The sequence below is a fragment of the Protopterus annectens genome, chromosome 13.part0 (genome assembly GCF_019279795.1).
Source record: "Protopterus annectens isolate FY-2018-M chromosome 13.part0, PAN1.0, whole genome shotgun sequence".
Classification (NCBI taxonomy): Eukaryota; Metazoa; Chordata; order Ceratodontiformes; family Protopteridae; genus Protopterus; species Protopterus annectens.
The window spans coordinates 517,012,541-517,031,109 of record NC_056747.1 but is presented as its reverse complement, the minus strand read 5'-3'; the positions used below and the strand labels follow the sequence as shown (position 1 = coordinate 517,031,109).

Below are 18,569 nucleotides of genomic sequence, written 5' to 3'. Positions count from 1 at the left end.
TGGGCATTCGAAAGACATGCGTAAATGGGCGTGCCTTCATTGAAGGTTGAACGTCGAGCTGGCACCTCGACGTTCATCAAAAAATCTACTGCCAATCATTAGCGGACCGGAGTTCTACTGTGGCGACCTCTAACCGGGAAACGCCAAAAGACAACAGTTTACTGTAGCTGGGGACCATTTTTCTGAAGTGTATGCCTTACAGTAAGTGGCAAAATAAACATATAAAGGAGAAGCAAGGGTTTAGTAGCCTGGGTAAGTTAAAGGTGCACAGCTACCTAGCGCCTGATGACATCAGTCCTGCCAGTAACAAGGATGAAGCTACTTAAACTAGCAACATTATTTTTCAGTTAAGGCAGCTAATTACCAATTTCTCATAAAACAGAAGCCATGTCAGTCCCCATATCACATTAAAATCAGTACCACCTGAGTGACTTGTCATACTTCCCCTCAATTCAGCAGACTAATCAGAACAGCTACAAGATTTGAATACCTTTCAGTCTGCCAAGGTCCAAATCTCCCTTTCTCACATCACTTTGACAAAGTAAACGCTAAGATCACAGTCACTGATCAGCCTGCACTGTTTGTTATCTGTTTTCTCTTTAGCTCAGGACCTAAGCTAGAGCTACTAAAGACAAAAACATACGTATTTCCATTCTGGAACACTGTCTTCTCATCTCAGACAGTGTCACTAGCATGCAAATATCAAGACCGAATGCAGTATTAATCCTGGCAATCCCAGGAAAGGCCACCATAGTATTTGACATCAAACAGATAAATGTATGCTTATTACACTTTATGTGTATACCACTACACTATGGAAAATCTGTAGTCTCCCAAAACCTGATTACTATCCAACTCTGGGCACTCCTCTGCCTTTTGGGGAAGCATCTAAATTGTCCAGCAGCATACCTACTTGAAATATGAACCCAGCCTTTCCAGCTCCTACACTGAATTCCAGCAATAAAACCTTCTCTGCCTCTGGTTAATCCTCTGGAATTCAATATTATACAGCATTCATTCAACAGAAATTTCCTGCTTTCTGTACCATATTAAACCACTAACCTTTAAACATCTCCCAATACAAAGCTTCACAGGACACCTGTTATTCACTACTGCTCCTCAAACAGCCATGCTGACATCAAAAGGGAACTCTATCACATGAATTTATGACTTTTCTTCTTTCTTATAAGGATTATTTTAAGCACTATACACGAGTCTTTGAATTCAATAGGTCACCTGGGCCTCTTTTATATTCTGTGCTTATAGAACTCTATTATTTAACATTATCATAATTCAATTTCTTTCAGATTTTTGTTTGTGTTACTGGCTTATTGTTACATTTTGTATTTCTGCCCCTGAATCCATCTCTATTGTTACCCTTAGGTCACAGCCAAACAGGTTCATTTAGACAATCTTCTCACAATGTTACCAAAGAAAATGAATAACCAGCAGCAAACGTGTGCTCTTTTTAGGATGGCTATTAAGATGTCATCTGATACTGTAAAGGACAAGAAAGAACTTGGAAAATTGAAGCTATTGGACATTACATACAATAATATACTGATGATAATTCAATTACAACAGTTATACGTACAGAAGATGCAGAAGTAGAACACAAAATAAGGCAATCCAGAGTTCTCCTCATCTAAAACTTCAAGGCAGAAGGGGAGTGTGTGACAAAAGGCAAGCCACTGGGAGACTAGCTGGTCAAATATGCTGTTTCTGCCACTTAATCATTTTTAACTCTTAAACTTTCAACTACAGTTCTAGGTTTAGCACTGGAAATCAAACAATGGAAAGGACCAATGCATAGTTGAAGCAGAACCCATTTCAAAATGGATAGTCTTGAATGTAACAAAATGATACCTAACAAAATAGTTCTTGACATGTACACCTTGAAAAAAATGTCATAATGAGCTGGAGAAAGTAAAGATAGAAAGATTGTTTTTCGAAATTTACAAAGAACCACAAAACAAACAGTAAAGTAGGCACAATACAGCAGCATCAGAAGCTACTTATTTCATTAAACAAATAATAGATGGTTGGAATGGACTGGCACTGGACAGGAAAGATACAAAGCTGAATTTCAGTAATCCATGACAAAAATGGGGTAAGTGGGACAGGTTTCTGGACAGATGGTTTGGGACTAGAAAAGACTTAAAAGGAAAGCAGAAGTTGGGAAACAAGACTATAACTCAATCATTCTTTTTTGACAAAACTCTAAATTCCTGTGTATAACCTAGCAGGACCGCACTGACGTCACTACCATAAAATGTACTAAGTATATAAGCACACCCTACTAATGCTGCCTTATCTGCAGTGATGTACTGTATATTCTGTCACTCAGCTTCTGCAGTGTAACAACAATTTCTGTTGATGCTGCTTTATTTATACAAGTACAGTAACCACTGAGCAATAAAACACCTTTACAGATAAAGCAATCTTCTAAGTCACAACATTTGTATGGAAAAAATGTAATGACCATTGGCCAGTGGTTTACAGAAATTCAATAACTTTGATGACATTATAAGTACCCAGTCCTGCAAAACCTCTTTCCACCATGTCTGTACTTTTTCTCTCACTCTTACAATGTCATTCAAAGCATCATGCAACAAAGGTATTAGTTGACCTAATATACATTTTTCTGGGCAAATGCACTTGCACATTCTACTCCTTTGGGCATTTTTGACCACCTCTCCCCGACCTACTTAAAACTTTAAAACTTCAAGGGGGGGCGTTCCCACCAGAATCTCTGTAGTCTTCCACATCAGACGGCTTCTGATGAGTTGAAGGCCTCGAGTTCTGAGCTTCACTGTTCTCTGCTGCTGAATGAACGTTCACTGGCACTTCCTGTTTTGGCTCCACAGAACCTGGTGTAGTCACTGGCAAGTTATAAAGGCATGTGGTCATGTGAGTGGTAGGAGGGGAATGAGCTTTCTCAACAACTTGATTGTTCTGTAATGGAAGACTTCGACTGGTTTTGCCAGCTGAAGACACACAATTCAAACTGCCAATACAATTAAGTTCTCGAAGGGGTTCATCTGTGGATCTGAAAAACAAAATGCATTTATTTTAGCAGTATCAGCAATACAGTGAGTTTAAAATACACCTAAGAAGCTACCAAAATCTTGTACATGAGGAATGCGTACTAATACTCAACTATGACATGCTACCATGTGTTCCACAGGTGGCACTGCAGTGGGGATGACATATTAAACCAATGTTCTTTCATACCTGTCCAACACACATACACATGTATTCATATGTGGCCTAACATAGTGCATGCTAATAAAACGTGCTCAACAGTAAGCCCAGGTTTCTGAGAGCGGGGTAGAATGGAAGAAGTACTGAGCACCTGAGAGCTGTCCTCTCCAGTGAGGAGGACGTATATAATGTGCAGACAGATTTGTACTAACATATCTAATATATTTACATACTTTGTTACACGAGGATAGGTGTGAGAATCAGCTATCCACTACCTTGTACATCCTGAGGCAGTAAGTTCAGTTTAGAGAAGTTAAAAAAAAAATCAGCAAGAATTTAAATAAAAAGGGCACTGTGCTCATCTTCTTGACAAAATCATTAAGAGGATTCTGAGAGTACATTACACTTCTAAGCATACCTTTTTACTGCTATGATTTAGGCATAACACCAAGATTTGTGCTCTTGGATTTAGCCATGCCCCACCTAGATTTGCTGATTTTCTTCTTAAAGTCAGACTTGCTTAGCATTTAAATAATCAAGTGCATTACAAACACTCCATGTCCTTATCTGCAAAGGGTTTTATGTATGCATGTCTCATATTCTGAAGAACCCCCACTGCAATTTTAAAAGTCAGCACTATAATCTAAAATGCTCAGAAACTGAGTTACTGAAATATCTCAATGGAATCAATGAAGTCTGAATGGCTTACATCTTTAAAAATAAGAGAAAAAGAAGAAAAAGTTCAATGGATACAAGGTAGTGGCTCAATGGAGATACCAGGATTTTGGGGGGCTTAACACCTACAAGACATCCAGCTGCGTTGCTAGTACTAGTCCTTCCCTCCCAGGTGCTTTTCCTCTTTGCCTGCCAGCTATGAAGCTACCCGTTAGCCCATTAATGTCTCGGGGTTGAAGGAATCCCTTTTGATTCCCTAGGGTGAAGGCCATCTGGAGGGCCCATCATCCAGACAAGCTTTGTGGAGTTTATTATTCCTCCCGACATCCCAGCAGTGAGTTAGTTACAGAAAATGAAATATAACAATGACAGAGTGACATGTATCATAAAACACTACAATAAGATGCAGTAAAGTACAAAAAGCAGCAATGTACGAAGATCAGTAAGAGACAAAAAAATGACATAAATACATACATAGCAATACTTAAAACTACTCATGTACTCATGACAGATGTTACACAAGGAATAGGTTCATAGGTTCATAGGTAGGTACTAGGCTATCGGCCCTAGGGCCCATACAAGCCTAGCCAAAAAATGTACCCTGGCTTTCGCCACCCAAGAATGCTGCCTTGCAGATAAAAACAATGACAGCTGTTGAGTAGATATTTAAGATGTACATCCAGTACATCTGTACTTTGTATGCTTTTGCTGGTTAGCTTTAAGGTAGTCGGTAAAGAAATAAGGGTAAAGAGCTCATGAAGCGTGCTTGGGATTGAGTTCCTGGTAGATGGACCAAAGCAATGGAAAGCTCTGTTAGTGTAGACAAGTGAATAAAGTGGAATGATAAGTAACACTACATTACAGTCAGAAGATCTAATGAGTTGATACAAGGCCTTGCACTGGTCTGTGTGAAAAGCATACAGAACTGTGCTAAGGAGAAGAGTAAGTTTTCTAAGGTAATCAGGAGTTAGGTAGCCTGCTTGACTGCAAGATGGCGGTAAAGCTTTTTTGTAGTTCCAATACTAAAGCGGAGGATGCAATTCTGCATTGCTTGTACTTTTTGCACATTTCTACCAGAAACAGAGGAAGGGAGTATTCAAGGCTTGTTAGAGATACTCTCATGCCAATGGCAATCATGTCCTGTTTTGTAAGTAGGTTGGAAATGTTGTTTAATATATAGAACACGGATGTATTTTTGCTTCAAGTACTGTGAATATGAGTGGAGAAAATAAGAGATAGGTCTAAGCAGACCCCAAAATATTTAATTGACTCTGCAGTGTACAAAGTCTACCATCTGGGACAGTGAGATTCCATAAATGTAAGCTATATTATTTCTGGGTGCCAAATGCTACTTTATTTGTTTATTGAGATGAGTCTCCTACATACACAGCCCTGACATAAACAAAGCAGGACAAAGACATTTACAGATGGTCAAAGGCAAAGTGTCAGAGTCTCAGAAGACAAAATCATCAGCATTAAGAGCAATATAATAAGTCTTTTGGGAAATGTCGATATTAAGGTAAATGGCAAATAGCAATGGTCTAAGGATACAGCTTTGTGGAACATCAGAAAATATTAAGAAGAGGGAGTGACATATATCTGAGGGACAGTTTTAAAGAATCTATCATACAGGTAATTAGAGAACTAATTCAAACTAGCAGAGTCTATGCCATAGAGGAAGATTTCTTTAATGAGTAGGGTGTTAGGGTGTCACCTACATAGCCAATTACCTTAGAAGGTCAATGAAAATTGTAAATGTGAGGTTCCTTGTATTCGTTACATGGTACAGGGCTTCAATCAAAGACAGAAGATCAGTACTAGTGTCATGTTCCTTTTTAAAACCATGCCAGTAGCGAATGAAAAGGCCATATGCTTCAGACTGTAGGAGAAACTGTATGGTAGCAGCCTTCGGTGTCAGTGGTGCAACAGGTAGCACACTCAGCTTTGGAGCACAAGACTGTGGGTTCTATTCCAAAACAAGGTAGATGGATTGCTGACATTACAGTGCAGAACAAGGTGGGTGCTGCACCCCTGAGTCTGCCATCCTTCAGTTGAGGCATTAAGTCGAGGTCCCATCTGTTTGAATTGGTGGTAACTCAGGTGAAATTAAAAAAGATCCCAAGGCATCTATTGAAAAAGAAGGGGAATTTTCCCAAATACCATGGCCAAATTTCCAGTAGTATTATAAATAGCACCTCAGATCTCCCCCAAAACAATTTCTCCATAATTCTGGCAAAGGAAGATATCAAGGCAAGAGGGCAAAAGGAATCAGGGCTAGAACTAGAGTTGGGTTTGGGAATAGGGAAGGAATAACATTTGCAATTCTCCCCAGAGTTAAAGCTGTGTTTGGGGATAGTGAAGGGATAACACTGGCAATGTTTCCAAGAACTAGAGTAACGTTTGAAGATAGGGAGAACACTGGAAAATTACCACAGTTCAGGAAACACACAAATGGAGAGACAGGTGTTGGTGTTAGTGATGCATTTTAGAGATGTGGTTATGAAATAAAGTATCACAGGCTTTAAGAAAATTCAGGTAAATACATCAGACCCATTCTTGCTGTAAAAGAAAGCTTTCTTAATCCTTTTATTAATCTGAGATAGGGTAACTGTTCTTAAAGTGGAAATCATTTTCTGAGCTGAAAATGGACTCAATAGATATAGTGGACTCCAGATAATGAGATGCAGAGATGTTAAGGGTGTTGAAATGAGACGTGTTATGCAAATGTCTCTAATATATTTTGAATAATATTTTAAATGCACATTTGCCTGCAGTGAGGGTGGTGCAATGTGGTGCCATCTAGAGAGTTTTTTCATTTGTTTCCAGAACCATCCTGGATTACCAAGTACTGGTCCCTGATGTCTCTTGTAACTAGGATAGTTTTAAATTTATTTACAAGTCATTTGCATTTCTAAGTAAATAACAATAATTATGATCAACTGAGTCCAGCGGTCTTGTATCTAATCCGTTTCTTGGTGGTGGGGGGGGGGACACAGTGTAGGGTTCTCGTTGACTCTGCTGGTTTGAGCAGGGTAGTAATTCCTGCAGTGGCATGAGAATGCTAGGAAGTACTTAGCAGCGTTCTAGTCTTTTTCCTCAGTTATTGCAGACTAGATGGGTGGCCATCTCTTGTCCATAGATTTGAACCTTTGCTCCATTTCAGTATTCTGGTGGCAATGCTCTTATAAATTTACTGGCACTTTTTAGCCAAAAAGGCAGACCAAAGTAAGCAGTAGTCAGTGACGTAGTGGCAGTCTAAAAAATGCACAGAGAATTGTTCACAACCAGCCTAGCAGGTGATACTTGATTATTAATGGATTTGGACATGTTAAGCTTGGATTTACTTTTGGAGAAATTGTTCGTCTTTTGTTTATTGCTTTGATTTAGTAAACCTATGAACTAGACTGATGGGTAGATTGGTGGGAGTCCAGTTTTGAGTCTGGATTCTAGAAAAGTAAAGCATTAAGGATTGTGATGTGTTCTGGTGCATGGCTGTCAGGTCGCTGTTTGCAGTGAGCCAGTCAGATAAAAAGATATCTCTAGATCTCATAATGACTGCCAGAAAACTTTGTGGGACATGCAAAGATGATGAATGGATGTTTTACTAGACAGCACTTTACAAATATGGGGAGGGTTTTTATTGGGCTTTTTGTTTTCCTACTTAATGTATTCAGCAATGGCACTTTATACACAGCCTGGGAAGAAGGAATTTGTAGAAATGTTTATTGTTAACTATTTTTAATATTTTATTGATTTAGTGTAGATGTTAGTGCACTGTTTTTTCCAGGTCTTTATCTCTCAGGCTTGTGGTGGTAGTGTAATTTGGCGATCATTTCTTTCCTCGTGATATGCTTTTGTCTTTTTTAACTCTTCAGTTCTTTGGGGTTTTATGTATTTCTTCAGGGGATCATCAGCTCTTATCTGTGTGGGTGGGATTTCATTCACATATGGAGATCATTACAGGACCCATTTTGTTTGACTTTCCAATTAATGTAGATTAGTATTTTTAAGTACTTAATATCAGTTTGATGTTGAAATGTGTTTTCCTACCACAGCTGTAGTATCCTAAAGTGGAGGTGGAGTGGATCCATTAAATATAATCTTGTATCCTGTAGTTCTTTATATTTAAGGTTAGGGAAGGGGTAGTAGTTTGTATTTTGTATAAGGCTGGTTTGGTATGGTGAAGTTTTTGTGGTTGGTTTTCTTTGTGTTTAAAGGTAGTGACTTTAATGCCATGGGATGTTTAATGCAACATTTTTTTGTGTGTTTTGGGGTTTGGATTAGTGGTTTAGTGAGGTTACTGTGTCGTGTTTAGGTGTACTGAGAGTGCTAGACTGTTGGTGCTTGCTACTGTTGCAGTTGTCATTAAATTATGATAAAATAATAATAATTAGGTCCGGGAATTAAAGAAGGTACAGCAATAATTTTGATAATATGAAATAAATAAAATCTATGAACAAAACATGCGGTACTATAGCAAAGACCTGTCTATTCAACACCATTATTTAGGGCCATATTTGTTATTTGTCTACTCCATAGTTTCCACAGTTAGGAAACATACATATTATAAATAAGAACCCAAGAAATCACACATACCACATATATACATAAGTGCAAACAAAAGTGTGTATATAAGTCTAAACCTCAAAATGCACACACTCGAGGCACTTCTCAGTATGGAGAAAATCGATATATGTGCAGTAACAGAAACCTAGTTTAAGGCTCCAGAGAGCACCCCAGAACTACCAGGCTACAACTCATACCATACATTTCGGCCACAAAACCTTGACCGAAATACAAAAGGCGGGGGAGTATCCATATTCATCAAGGATACCCACACCTTCGGGTTAGTGGCACAGCATGATGCTTCAGAGATCATCCACGTGCAACTAACAGGCAAAACTGCTATTCAAATTATAGCTTTCTACAGATCACCCACCATGTCCCAGGACCCCCACTCCACATTCCTGGAAACACTGGGAAACATAAAGGTCCTACCAAACACCCTGATATTAGGTGATTTCAATTATCCAAACATTAACTGGGAGAACTACTCAGGTACAAACTCCCTTGCCCAACATTTCCTAGAATTTATAAGTTCAAATGCCCTGGATCAACTGGTCAACACCCCCACCAGAGGTGACAACATATTGGACCTGGTCATCACCAACATCGGCGACCGGTGTTCCACACCAGAGGTCAACCCCTCGCTGGTTAGATCTGACCATAAACTAATCACTCTGGATATCCAAATTCCGCCACCACCCCCGGTCAAAGAAACCACCATGAAAAACTTTTCAAAAGCAAACTTCACATTACTTAAGACCAAGGTGGGAAGTTTCAAAGACCACATGCTAAAAGATAACGCTATCCAAGATGCAAAATCCTTTACTAATGCACTCTACAGGCACCTACAAGAATGCATGGATCGTGCTATCCCAAACAAAACCAAGACTCACTCCTCCAAGAAAAGGAAAACAGTCTGGTGGACCCCTGCCATAAACAAGCTATACAATAGAAGGAGGAAACTAGTACAGAAAAGAGTAAAATCCCAAGAAGGAAAGACATCCCTGATCAGTATCAGCAAGAAACTACGTTCCCTCATAAAATTATCCAAGGCTAGCTTCGAAAGAAAAATTGTCATGGACTCCAAAGATAACCACAAGGCATTCTTTAGCTATGTCAAGAATCTAAGTGGCAATTCTCAGATCTGCTCAGAGTTAGTGCGGAATGGCACAAAATACACTGAACTGACTGATATAGCCAACATCCTGGCAGACAGGTTCAGTGCAAACTTCACCCCCCCCCCACCCCCAAAAGGGCCCAAAACTATACCAGAAGAATGTAGTTCCCCTGAAATCACAGACACTCAGGTTAAAACAGCCCTCTCCAAAGCCAAAAATAGAGCATCGATGGGACCGGACAGTGTCCCAAGCTGCATCCTACACGAGCTCAAAGATGAACTAACCCCTCAACTAAACACACTGTTTAAACTCAGCCTCTCCATAGGCTATGTGCCCACAGAGTGGCACACAGTAACGGTTAAAGGTTGAGCCACAATGGACCCCGGGAACTATCGCCCTATAAGCTTGACTAGCTTGGTCTGCAAAGCTATGGAGTGCATCATCATGGATCTCATTAACAGAGACATAGGAAACCTCCAAACACTGGACCCTACCCAGTTCGGCTTTGTTAAGGGCAGATCATGCCTCTTAAACCTGGTAGACTTCTTTGAAACAGTTACCAAGGCTATAGATGAGGGAAAGGTGGGAACTATCACCCTATAAGCTTGACTAGCTTGGTCTGCAAAGCTATGGAGTGCATCATCATGGATCTCATTAACAGAGACATAGGAAACCTCCAAACACTGGACCGTACCCAGTTCAGCTTTGTTAAGGGCAGATCATACCTCTTAAACCTGGTAGACTTCTTTGAAACAGTTACCAAGGCTATAGATGAGGGAAAGGTGGTCCACACAGCCTACCTAGACCTCGCAAAGGCCTTCGACACCATTTCCCACTCAGGTATTATAGACAAGCTCACCAGCCTGAACATAAACCCACACGTCACAAGATGGGTTGCCAACTAGCTCACAGACAGAACCCACATGGTAGGAGTTGCGGGAGCTAGGTCTGACTCTAAACCGGTTACAAGTGTTGTTCCCCAGGGCTCAGCCCCTCCTGTTTAGCATATACTTCTCAGAGGTACAGGCAAGCACAGGAGGACTATGGCTGACCAAGTTTGCAGACTACTGCAAACTAGGGGCTATACCTGACTCTCCGGCTGACACAAACATCCTCCAAAAGGGTCTCACTGAGACAGATACCTGGTGTCAAAACCATGGCCTCAAGCTAAATGCCAAAAAGTGCATAGTCATCCCCTTTGGAAAAAACAAAGCACCCACAAACTACCACATAGGTGGTAGCCCCCTAAATACGGAAGATGTAATAAGGGATCTGGGGACCCAGGTAAATAGCATCCTCTCCTTTGATAATCACATTGCCAAAGTGGTGAGAAAATACTTCTATGTGGCCCACCTAATCGCAAAAGGTTTGCATCCAGATCGAAAGATGTCATTGGGCCCCTCTACGCATCACTCATCAGACCCATCATAGAGTACAATGCCCCATTTGGGATGTACCTTACAAGACACCTGTAACAACTGGAAAGACCACAGGAGTACCTCACCAAGAGGATCACTGGCCTCAAGCAGATGCCCTATGCAGCTCAACTGAAGAAACTCCAGCTGTACTCGGTTGCATACCGCCTATTCAGAAGTGTTCATATGGAACAAAGGATTATCTGTACACTGATCAATTACAGCCATGACAAAGGACAAATTATTATTCCACAGATAAAAATTCAAAAGGGGATATTCCAAGTTGACTCCATGTCACCTCTGCTATTCTGTCTTGCTCTTAACCCTTTAAACTGTCTACTTATCAGATCAGATCAGATGAGGAACTGAAAGCACAACTGCAAGTAGTCAAAGTTTTTCAGATGACATAAGAATGTTATAAATATTTGGGAAATGAAGGATCAACAATAAAACATGAACAAATGCAAACAAAACTTAGCAAGGAATATTTTATATACACATATACTGCTGTCTGTTTCTCAACAAGGGCATTCAGTCTCTACCTATTTCATTTTGAACAGCAGTTCTCGCCATATTAAGACAGTAGTACACAGAAAGTAAATGTAATCATGCAGCAACACAAATTTTTGTACACAAAATGAAATCACTATTATTTATTTATACACAACCTTGTACTGCCTCTCCCTAAAGCCTTTTCCAAAGACTACCTATGCTACTGAAATGATGAAGAACACACCAGTCATGTCTTTGAATTCAAATAAGTAAAGAATATCAGCCCTTAAAGCAATGTTAAGTTCTGACAGTTATATTACCACTGCCTGCAAAACATAAAACATGTATATGAGCCCCAGCTACAAATACCAGTGGTAGTTTACTGATGATGGATGATGGGAATGTACTGTCACCACTAGGGCCGAGCAATAGAAAGGCACAGCAAGAACTACTGGTTAGCTTTTGATGAACAAACCCCAAAATATGGTCCTCTCATTGTGCAAGTGATCTTCACCCCATATTTGCAGCCTGACAATTATCACATTCCCCAAGACAGACATGTGCTATTTTAGTTAAGATCTATGATAAAAACTCTCTGGAAGATTCCAACAAATCTTAAAATACACAAATAATTACCCTGCTATCTTTTAATAACATTTAGCATACTTCACAGACATCTTTCTAGGCATCCTGCATGTTCACGCCCCATTTTGAACAGTGAGACTTTAAACTAACAGCTAATTATGGATCTCACTTGAGATGATGTAACTAATAATCGAAAATAATAGACGATGGACACTGCACCATACCACCAATACTAAAGGCAGTAAAAAATGTACAGGTAACTAAGCAACCATTGCAAAACAGATTTTTTTGTTGTTTATTTTTCTTTTTTACTTGAGTTGTTCATATGCAGCTTGACACTGTCTTTTGATACACTGTTAATTGAGAGGGATTTTTAGTTAATGCTTAAAATGAAAGCACTGACAGCATACACAGTTTTTAAATATTTAATTTCATTTGGTTTTGTAACGGAATGTCTAACTGTATTTGCAAACTGTTAGAGGAGTGTAATTTTGGATATTGTTTGGGTGCACATACTGACAGTATACACAGTACTTGCACAATGAACTTCAATTGCTTATGTTACTCTAAATACCTATATGTATTTGCATACTGTTATATGAAAGGAAATGCGGGTACTGCTTAGATGAAAGAACTGAAAGTATACTCTATAATGGAATGTTTAATTGCAAATGTTTATGTTACTCTAACTGTCTAAATGCATTATCAGGTAGATGTTTTTCATGTATTTGCTTTACTTTTCTATTGTGGATGGTTTGAATGTTGGAAAATGCCTAGCTGTGTTATCATTTAAACTTATGTCTTCCTTTTTTTCCTTTTTTATTACTTAGGCAGCCCTGTTCAAATGCATACAATTGCTATCAGTTATCACCTACTCACTTATATGGAACACAACCTCTAACCCCCTATACTGCTAGGCCTGTTTAACTCTGACCTAATCAAGGTTATATGGTATGATAGAGGCCCTTCTCCTGGGTTATTATATTACATCTGCTTCACTTTTTCTGTGATTGCTGAACCATTATCAACTTGTACTTGTACTTAATTTACATTGACTTTACTTCTGAAAGGTCCTGGTTATGCTATAGTACCCCTACCCACTACTTTTTTGTCTCCCGAGGTACAGATTCCCTTGCAGCTATTTATATCATATGTGTTATATCAGTTCTGCACAGGCTTGCATATGTAAAAGGTAAATTCTTCTGTATGTTTAATTACTCTTTTGTTCCGATTTCTTGTAAACACGTTGCACTTACCTGGTTCTGCAAAACAGTGCTGGCCTGTGTAGGTTCTGGACATGCTCAGACTGTTTGGCTCTCACTAGTCCAATTACTGTGACCTATTTCACTAGCCTTCCACCCCTCCCCCAGATCACTACAATTATATACAACATTTTGCTTACATCACAAACCAGCTTCAAAGGTATACCACAATCAATATCACTAATATACAAATACTGCACTACACTACACTACACTGGACAACTACCCTCGGTCTAAATCATACTCTCTTCACACACAGCTAACTTAACATCACACATAATAAATATGACTCTTCTCATACACATTCATCTGCAAACCATGTTGCTTCTACTTACTCTTATACAAAAGAAAAAGAAGTTATGTACTCACCATAACGTTCCATGTTTGTTGTCCATCTCATCCTTCATTCTTACTGGATATTGCCTTGGCTCCGACTCGGCTGAATACACTAGCTCGAAGTCTCTAACTTGGCTCGTGGCAGAGTAGGTATCCCATCATGCAGTGGTGCAATCTCCAGATCTAGTTTGTTGCTAACTATTACAAAGACTAAAATAACCATATGACATCAGGTCAAGGAAAAACAAGGAGTGTCAAAGGAGCTCATTTATCAGAGGAATCAACTGTCCACCAGGTTCTCTAGGAGTCCTTGGCTGGGGGAAGGTGGGAGGGTCATAAGAATGAAGGGCGAGATGGACAACAAACATGGAACGTTATGGTGAGTACATAACTTCTTTATGTTATGTTGTCCTATCTCACCTTCATTCTTACTGGATGGGACAACGTCCCTAGCACCTTTTTCCTGGGTGGCTTACGGGAGTACACCTTTGAGCACAGTGGAACCAAATGAAGCCCTGTCCTTGGAGGCCAAAGCAACTTTGTAATGAGTAATAAACATATGCGGATTCGCTCACGTAGCAGCAGCACAAATACTGTCCATTGACATCCTGGCCTGGAAAGCAGAGGATGTTGCCAATGCTCTGGTTGAGTGACCTCTAATTTTGAATGACAGATTTCTATTATTGGAGGTGTATATAAAAGTGATACAATTTAAAAGTGTGACTTATGAAACTGGCATGCCCTTTTTTGCTTCAAAGAAAGAGATGAACAATTGATCTGATTTTCTGAAATCTTTAGTTCTATGGAGATAGAATCTGAGTTGTCTATGCATATCCAATTGATGGAGTGTATACTCTGCCTTTTTGCTATGATTGGGAAAAAAGACTGGAAGCTCAATAGATTTGTTTAGATTGGATTGAGAAGAAACCTTGGGTACAAATGACGGATTAGTTCTTAGCGATACCGTATCCTTATGAAAAAGCAAATATGGTGGTTTGATTGATAGTGCTTGTAACTTTGAGACTCTTCTTGCAGATGTTACTGCTACTAGAAGTATAGTCTTCCAAAAAAGAAATTTGAGGTCACAAGATGAGGAGGGCTCAAATGGTGGCAATGTTAGATGAGGCAGTGCAAAATTTAAATCACAAGGAGGAAGAGGTCCTTTAAAAGGAGGTCTCAATAAAGAAGTGCCTTTTAAGAATGCTTTACACAATCTGTGTGACATTAGGTTAGGAGAAAATTCACCATTGTGGAAATTTGAGATTGCCACCAGCTGGACTCCAATTGTAGCTGCAACCGAGCCTTGTTGAAATAGCTCAGTAAGACATTCTAAAATTAAGTGAATTCGAATAGAGAAGGGGTCAGTCTTTCTGGTTTGTGCCCAGTAGGAGAACCTCTTCCATTTACTAGTATATAATTTTTCTGGTAGAATCTTTATGCGAGGATATCAATGCATGTTTGACTGCTGGAGTGAAGTCTTGAAGCCTGACTAAGTTTGGAAGTGGAGCAGCCATGCTGTCAAATTGAGGGTATGGAGAGAAGGATGAAGTGTTCCTGACATATAGGTCAGAAGGTCTGGAACTGGGTCCAAAACCCATGGCTTCTCCTGCAGATGAGGCCAGAGGAAGGGGAACCAAATTTAAAGAGGCCAATATGGGGCAATGAAAATCATCCTGCTTCCCAAGGATTTTGCTTTCTGGGATGACTTTGGGTATGAGGGGCAATGGGGGAAAGGCATAAAGAAGTCCTGAGGGCCCATCGTGAACAAGAGCATCTCTTGGTGTCTCCCCCAGAGGGGAGATTAGGGCAAAGTAGCTGCTGCATTTGGTATTCATGGGACTGGCAAAAAGATCGCAGCAAGGCTGGCCCCATTTCGGGAAAATCTGTTCCACTATGCTCTGGTTTAGAGACCACTCATGGGGCATTAATATTGCTCTGCTGAGTTTGTCCACTAACACGTTGGATTTCCCCGGGATGTGCATTGCTATTAGAAAGTGCTGAGAAGATATCGCCCATTGTCAAACTCTCCGGGCCACTCGACAAACTGGGTATGATCTGGTTCTTCCTTGTTTGTTTATGTCCCATACCACCGACATATTGTCTGACTAGATTGCAATCATCCCTAGTGGAAGAGAGTTGTGGAGTGCCTGCAACGCCAGAAGCACTGCTCTCATCTCTAGAACACTGATGTGCAAATGGGCCTCATGGTCTTGCCATATGCCTTGGACTGTTCTTCCCAGATAATGCCCCCCATCTGGGAAGCATCTGTGGTCATTCTAGCAACAGGTTGTTGTGGAATAAAGGGTCTCCCAATGGTCAGATGACTGGACTGAGTCCACCACCATAGATCCCTCTTGCATGACTCCATTATTCTGATCAGATGGGACATAGGACATTCTTGTAATGACCACTGAGAAAACAGGAGCCACTTGAAGGATTCACATATGCATCCTGGCGAGAGGAACTAGAGTTATGGTCAAAGCCATGGTTCCATGGTTCCTAGAAGTTTCAGAACTACCTTTGCCTTTACCTTGTTCTTGGGAAGAAGGTGGAGTATTTGCTATCTAAGGGCAGAAATTCTGTTGGGTGGAAGATGTGCCATCATAGAAACGGTGTCTAGGTCTATGCCTATGAAGGTAGTATGTTGACAAGGCAACAAGGCAGATTTTTGCAAATTGACTGTTATGCCTAGCTGAGCACAAATTTCCAGTGCCACATTCCTGCCTTGTTGAAGTAGATGCTTGGCTGTGGCAGTTAGGAGACAGTTGTCCAGATACGGAAACACTAGGAATCCAAGAAGTCTCAAGTGAGCTGTTACTACTGCCATGCATTTGGTGAACACTCTGGGGGCTGTAGTGAGACCAAAGGGTAGAGCTCAGAACTGATAATGACTGGCTCCCAGCCAGAAGCGTAAATGACCCCTTGATGTTCTATCCATTTTTATGTGGTAGCACGCATCTTGGAGGTCTATGGACTACATCCAATCGTCTTTCCCTAAAAAGGGAAGTACTGACTGCAGTGTCACCATTTGGAACTTGGACTTTTTTACAGATTCGTTCAGTTTCCCGAGATCCAATGTGGGTCTCCAGTCCCCTGCTCCTTTTGGCACTAAAAAGAATCTGGAGTAAGTTCAGAATCCTATTATGTCTGCAGGAACTTTTTGGATGACTCATGTCCAGCAACATTTGAATTTCTATAGTTGCTTGCTCATTTAAACTGGGTGGAACATCTGGGATTGTTCTGATGTGTGGGAGAGGATGGCAAAAGGGAATGGAATAGCCTCTGGATATTATGCTTTTTACCCACTTGTCTTTTGTGATATTTTGCCAGGCTTCTGGGTACAAAGATAAATGTCCCCTGACTGCCTCCAGAGTAGAGCAGATGGGCCTCCTTTCAGGAGCGCTGGTAGGGACGTCCGCGAAAGGAATCACGGTCACCCTGATTTTGCAGACCCCCTCTGCCTCTAGGCCGAAGTCTACCATTGTTGTCTCCCCCTCTGCCTCTGGGGAAGGATTCACCTTGTGCATCTTGGAAAGCTCCCTGGGATCTTTTGAACCACATTTTCCCACTCTTCTGTCCTTTAGGGTAAGGTCTTGAAGGTACTGAAGAACGTATTCCAAAGGCAGAGAGAGTTTTCCCTTCCTGCTTGCATCTGGTGAGTGTGTCTTAAACTTTAGGTCCAAAAAAGTGAGGAACCATCAAAAGGGGCATTGATAAAGGTAGACTTAAAAGGTTCCGCAAAATTACACAAGCGCATCCAGGAGTGTCTCCTCAGGGAAACTCCTGAACCCGCTGCCCTACTCGCTCCATCCGCTGCATATGATATCAGTCGCATGGAGGAGTTGACGGAATTTAAGGTGGACAGCTGGGAGGTGACTTTCTCTGTCACCCCCGCAGCCAACGAACCTTATAGAGCATCTCTTAGCTCCTTCAGGAGATCTCTTTGTAGCCTTGTAAAGTGTGTGAGGTAGTTCAGTGATCTGTGTAAAAGTCGCTGATGAAAAGACACTCTTCCAGTATCTGTCCATCATTTGAGAATCTTGTTCGAAGGATGAACAGATGAGGATGTCTCAGAAAGTTCCTTCTTGGTGGTTGCTGCCCCCACCATAGCATCTACAGGCACATGTTTCATAAGAAAATCCTTTCCACTGGGGGCTGACAAAAACTTGTTTGGCCTTCGAGGGACTGGTTCCATAGTGTCAGGTGACTCCCACGCCTTTCGACTGACCAATTCCATTAGCTCATCAAAAGGCGGAGACACCCAGGAGGCTGATGGTTGAGATCCAAAGGCCTTCAGGTACACAGACTCCTCATCAGAAGGGGTGATGGGGTTCCAGCCGCCTCTCTGTTTTAGGATCTCAAGGATATCTGCAAATGAGATATCTTCAAAGGATGACCGTGGGGACCCTTCTGACTCCTCGAGGTCAGTGCCTGAGGTGACAGACTCATCAGGGGAGTCTATATGCCTCCTCTTGCATGTCCTCTTCTGTGGGGGCTCGTTAGAAGGGCATTCTGGGGAGGCCTTAGAAGAGTGAGGTTCAGCCAATGGGGTTTCCGGAGGCTCTGAATTTCTGCTATCTGGTGGAGGAGGTGGTGCCAAGACATTAGCTGGAGCTTTGGGGGGGAAGAATGCCAGTATCCCTGTGTAGAGCTGTAGGCAGGGATGGCACACTCATCAGTTCAAAAGCCGAACCCACCTGCTCCGAGGACACCCCTGGTTCCAAGGAAACAGAGGAAACCCCCGGCTCCAGGGATACTGGCTCAGAAGTTGATCTAGGAGCCGAGCTCAACCAAGCTGAGGCACCAAGGGGTAGACTCGGAACCGAAGAAGCTCGGGTCTGAGCATCCACCTCGGGACCGACTGGAGAGCTACAGCTCCTAGACACCATGGATGGTACCAAGAGTGTCGAAGCAGA

The 18,569-nt window shown here is 41.2% G+C and overlaps 1 protein-coding gene across 1 annotated transcript in view; it reads right to left on the bottom strand.

The window, feature by feature from the left end:
• The window catches only part of GTF2IRD1 (GTF2I repeat domain containing 1), a gene marked incomplete in the record, with an annotated part of 795,304 nt that overhangs the window by 513,707 nt on the left and 263,028 nt on the right, over positions 1 to 18,569 (bottom strand). The window contains 1 exon segment of the mRNA XM_044054146.1: positions 2,745 to 3,049. Coding sequence (XP_043910081.1) covers positions 2,745 to 3,049 — 305 coding nt within the window.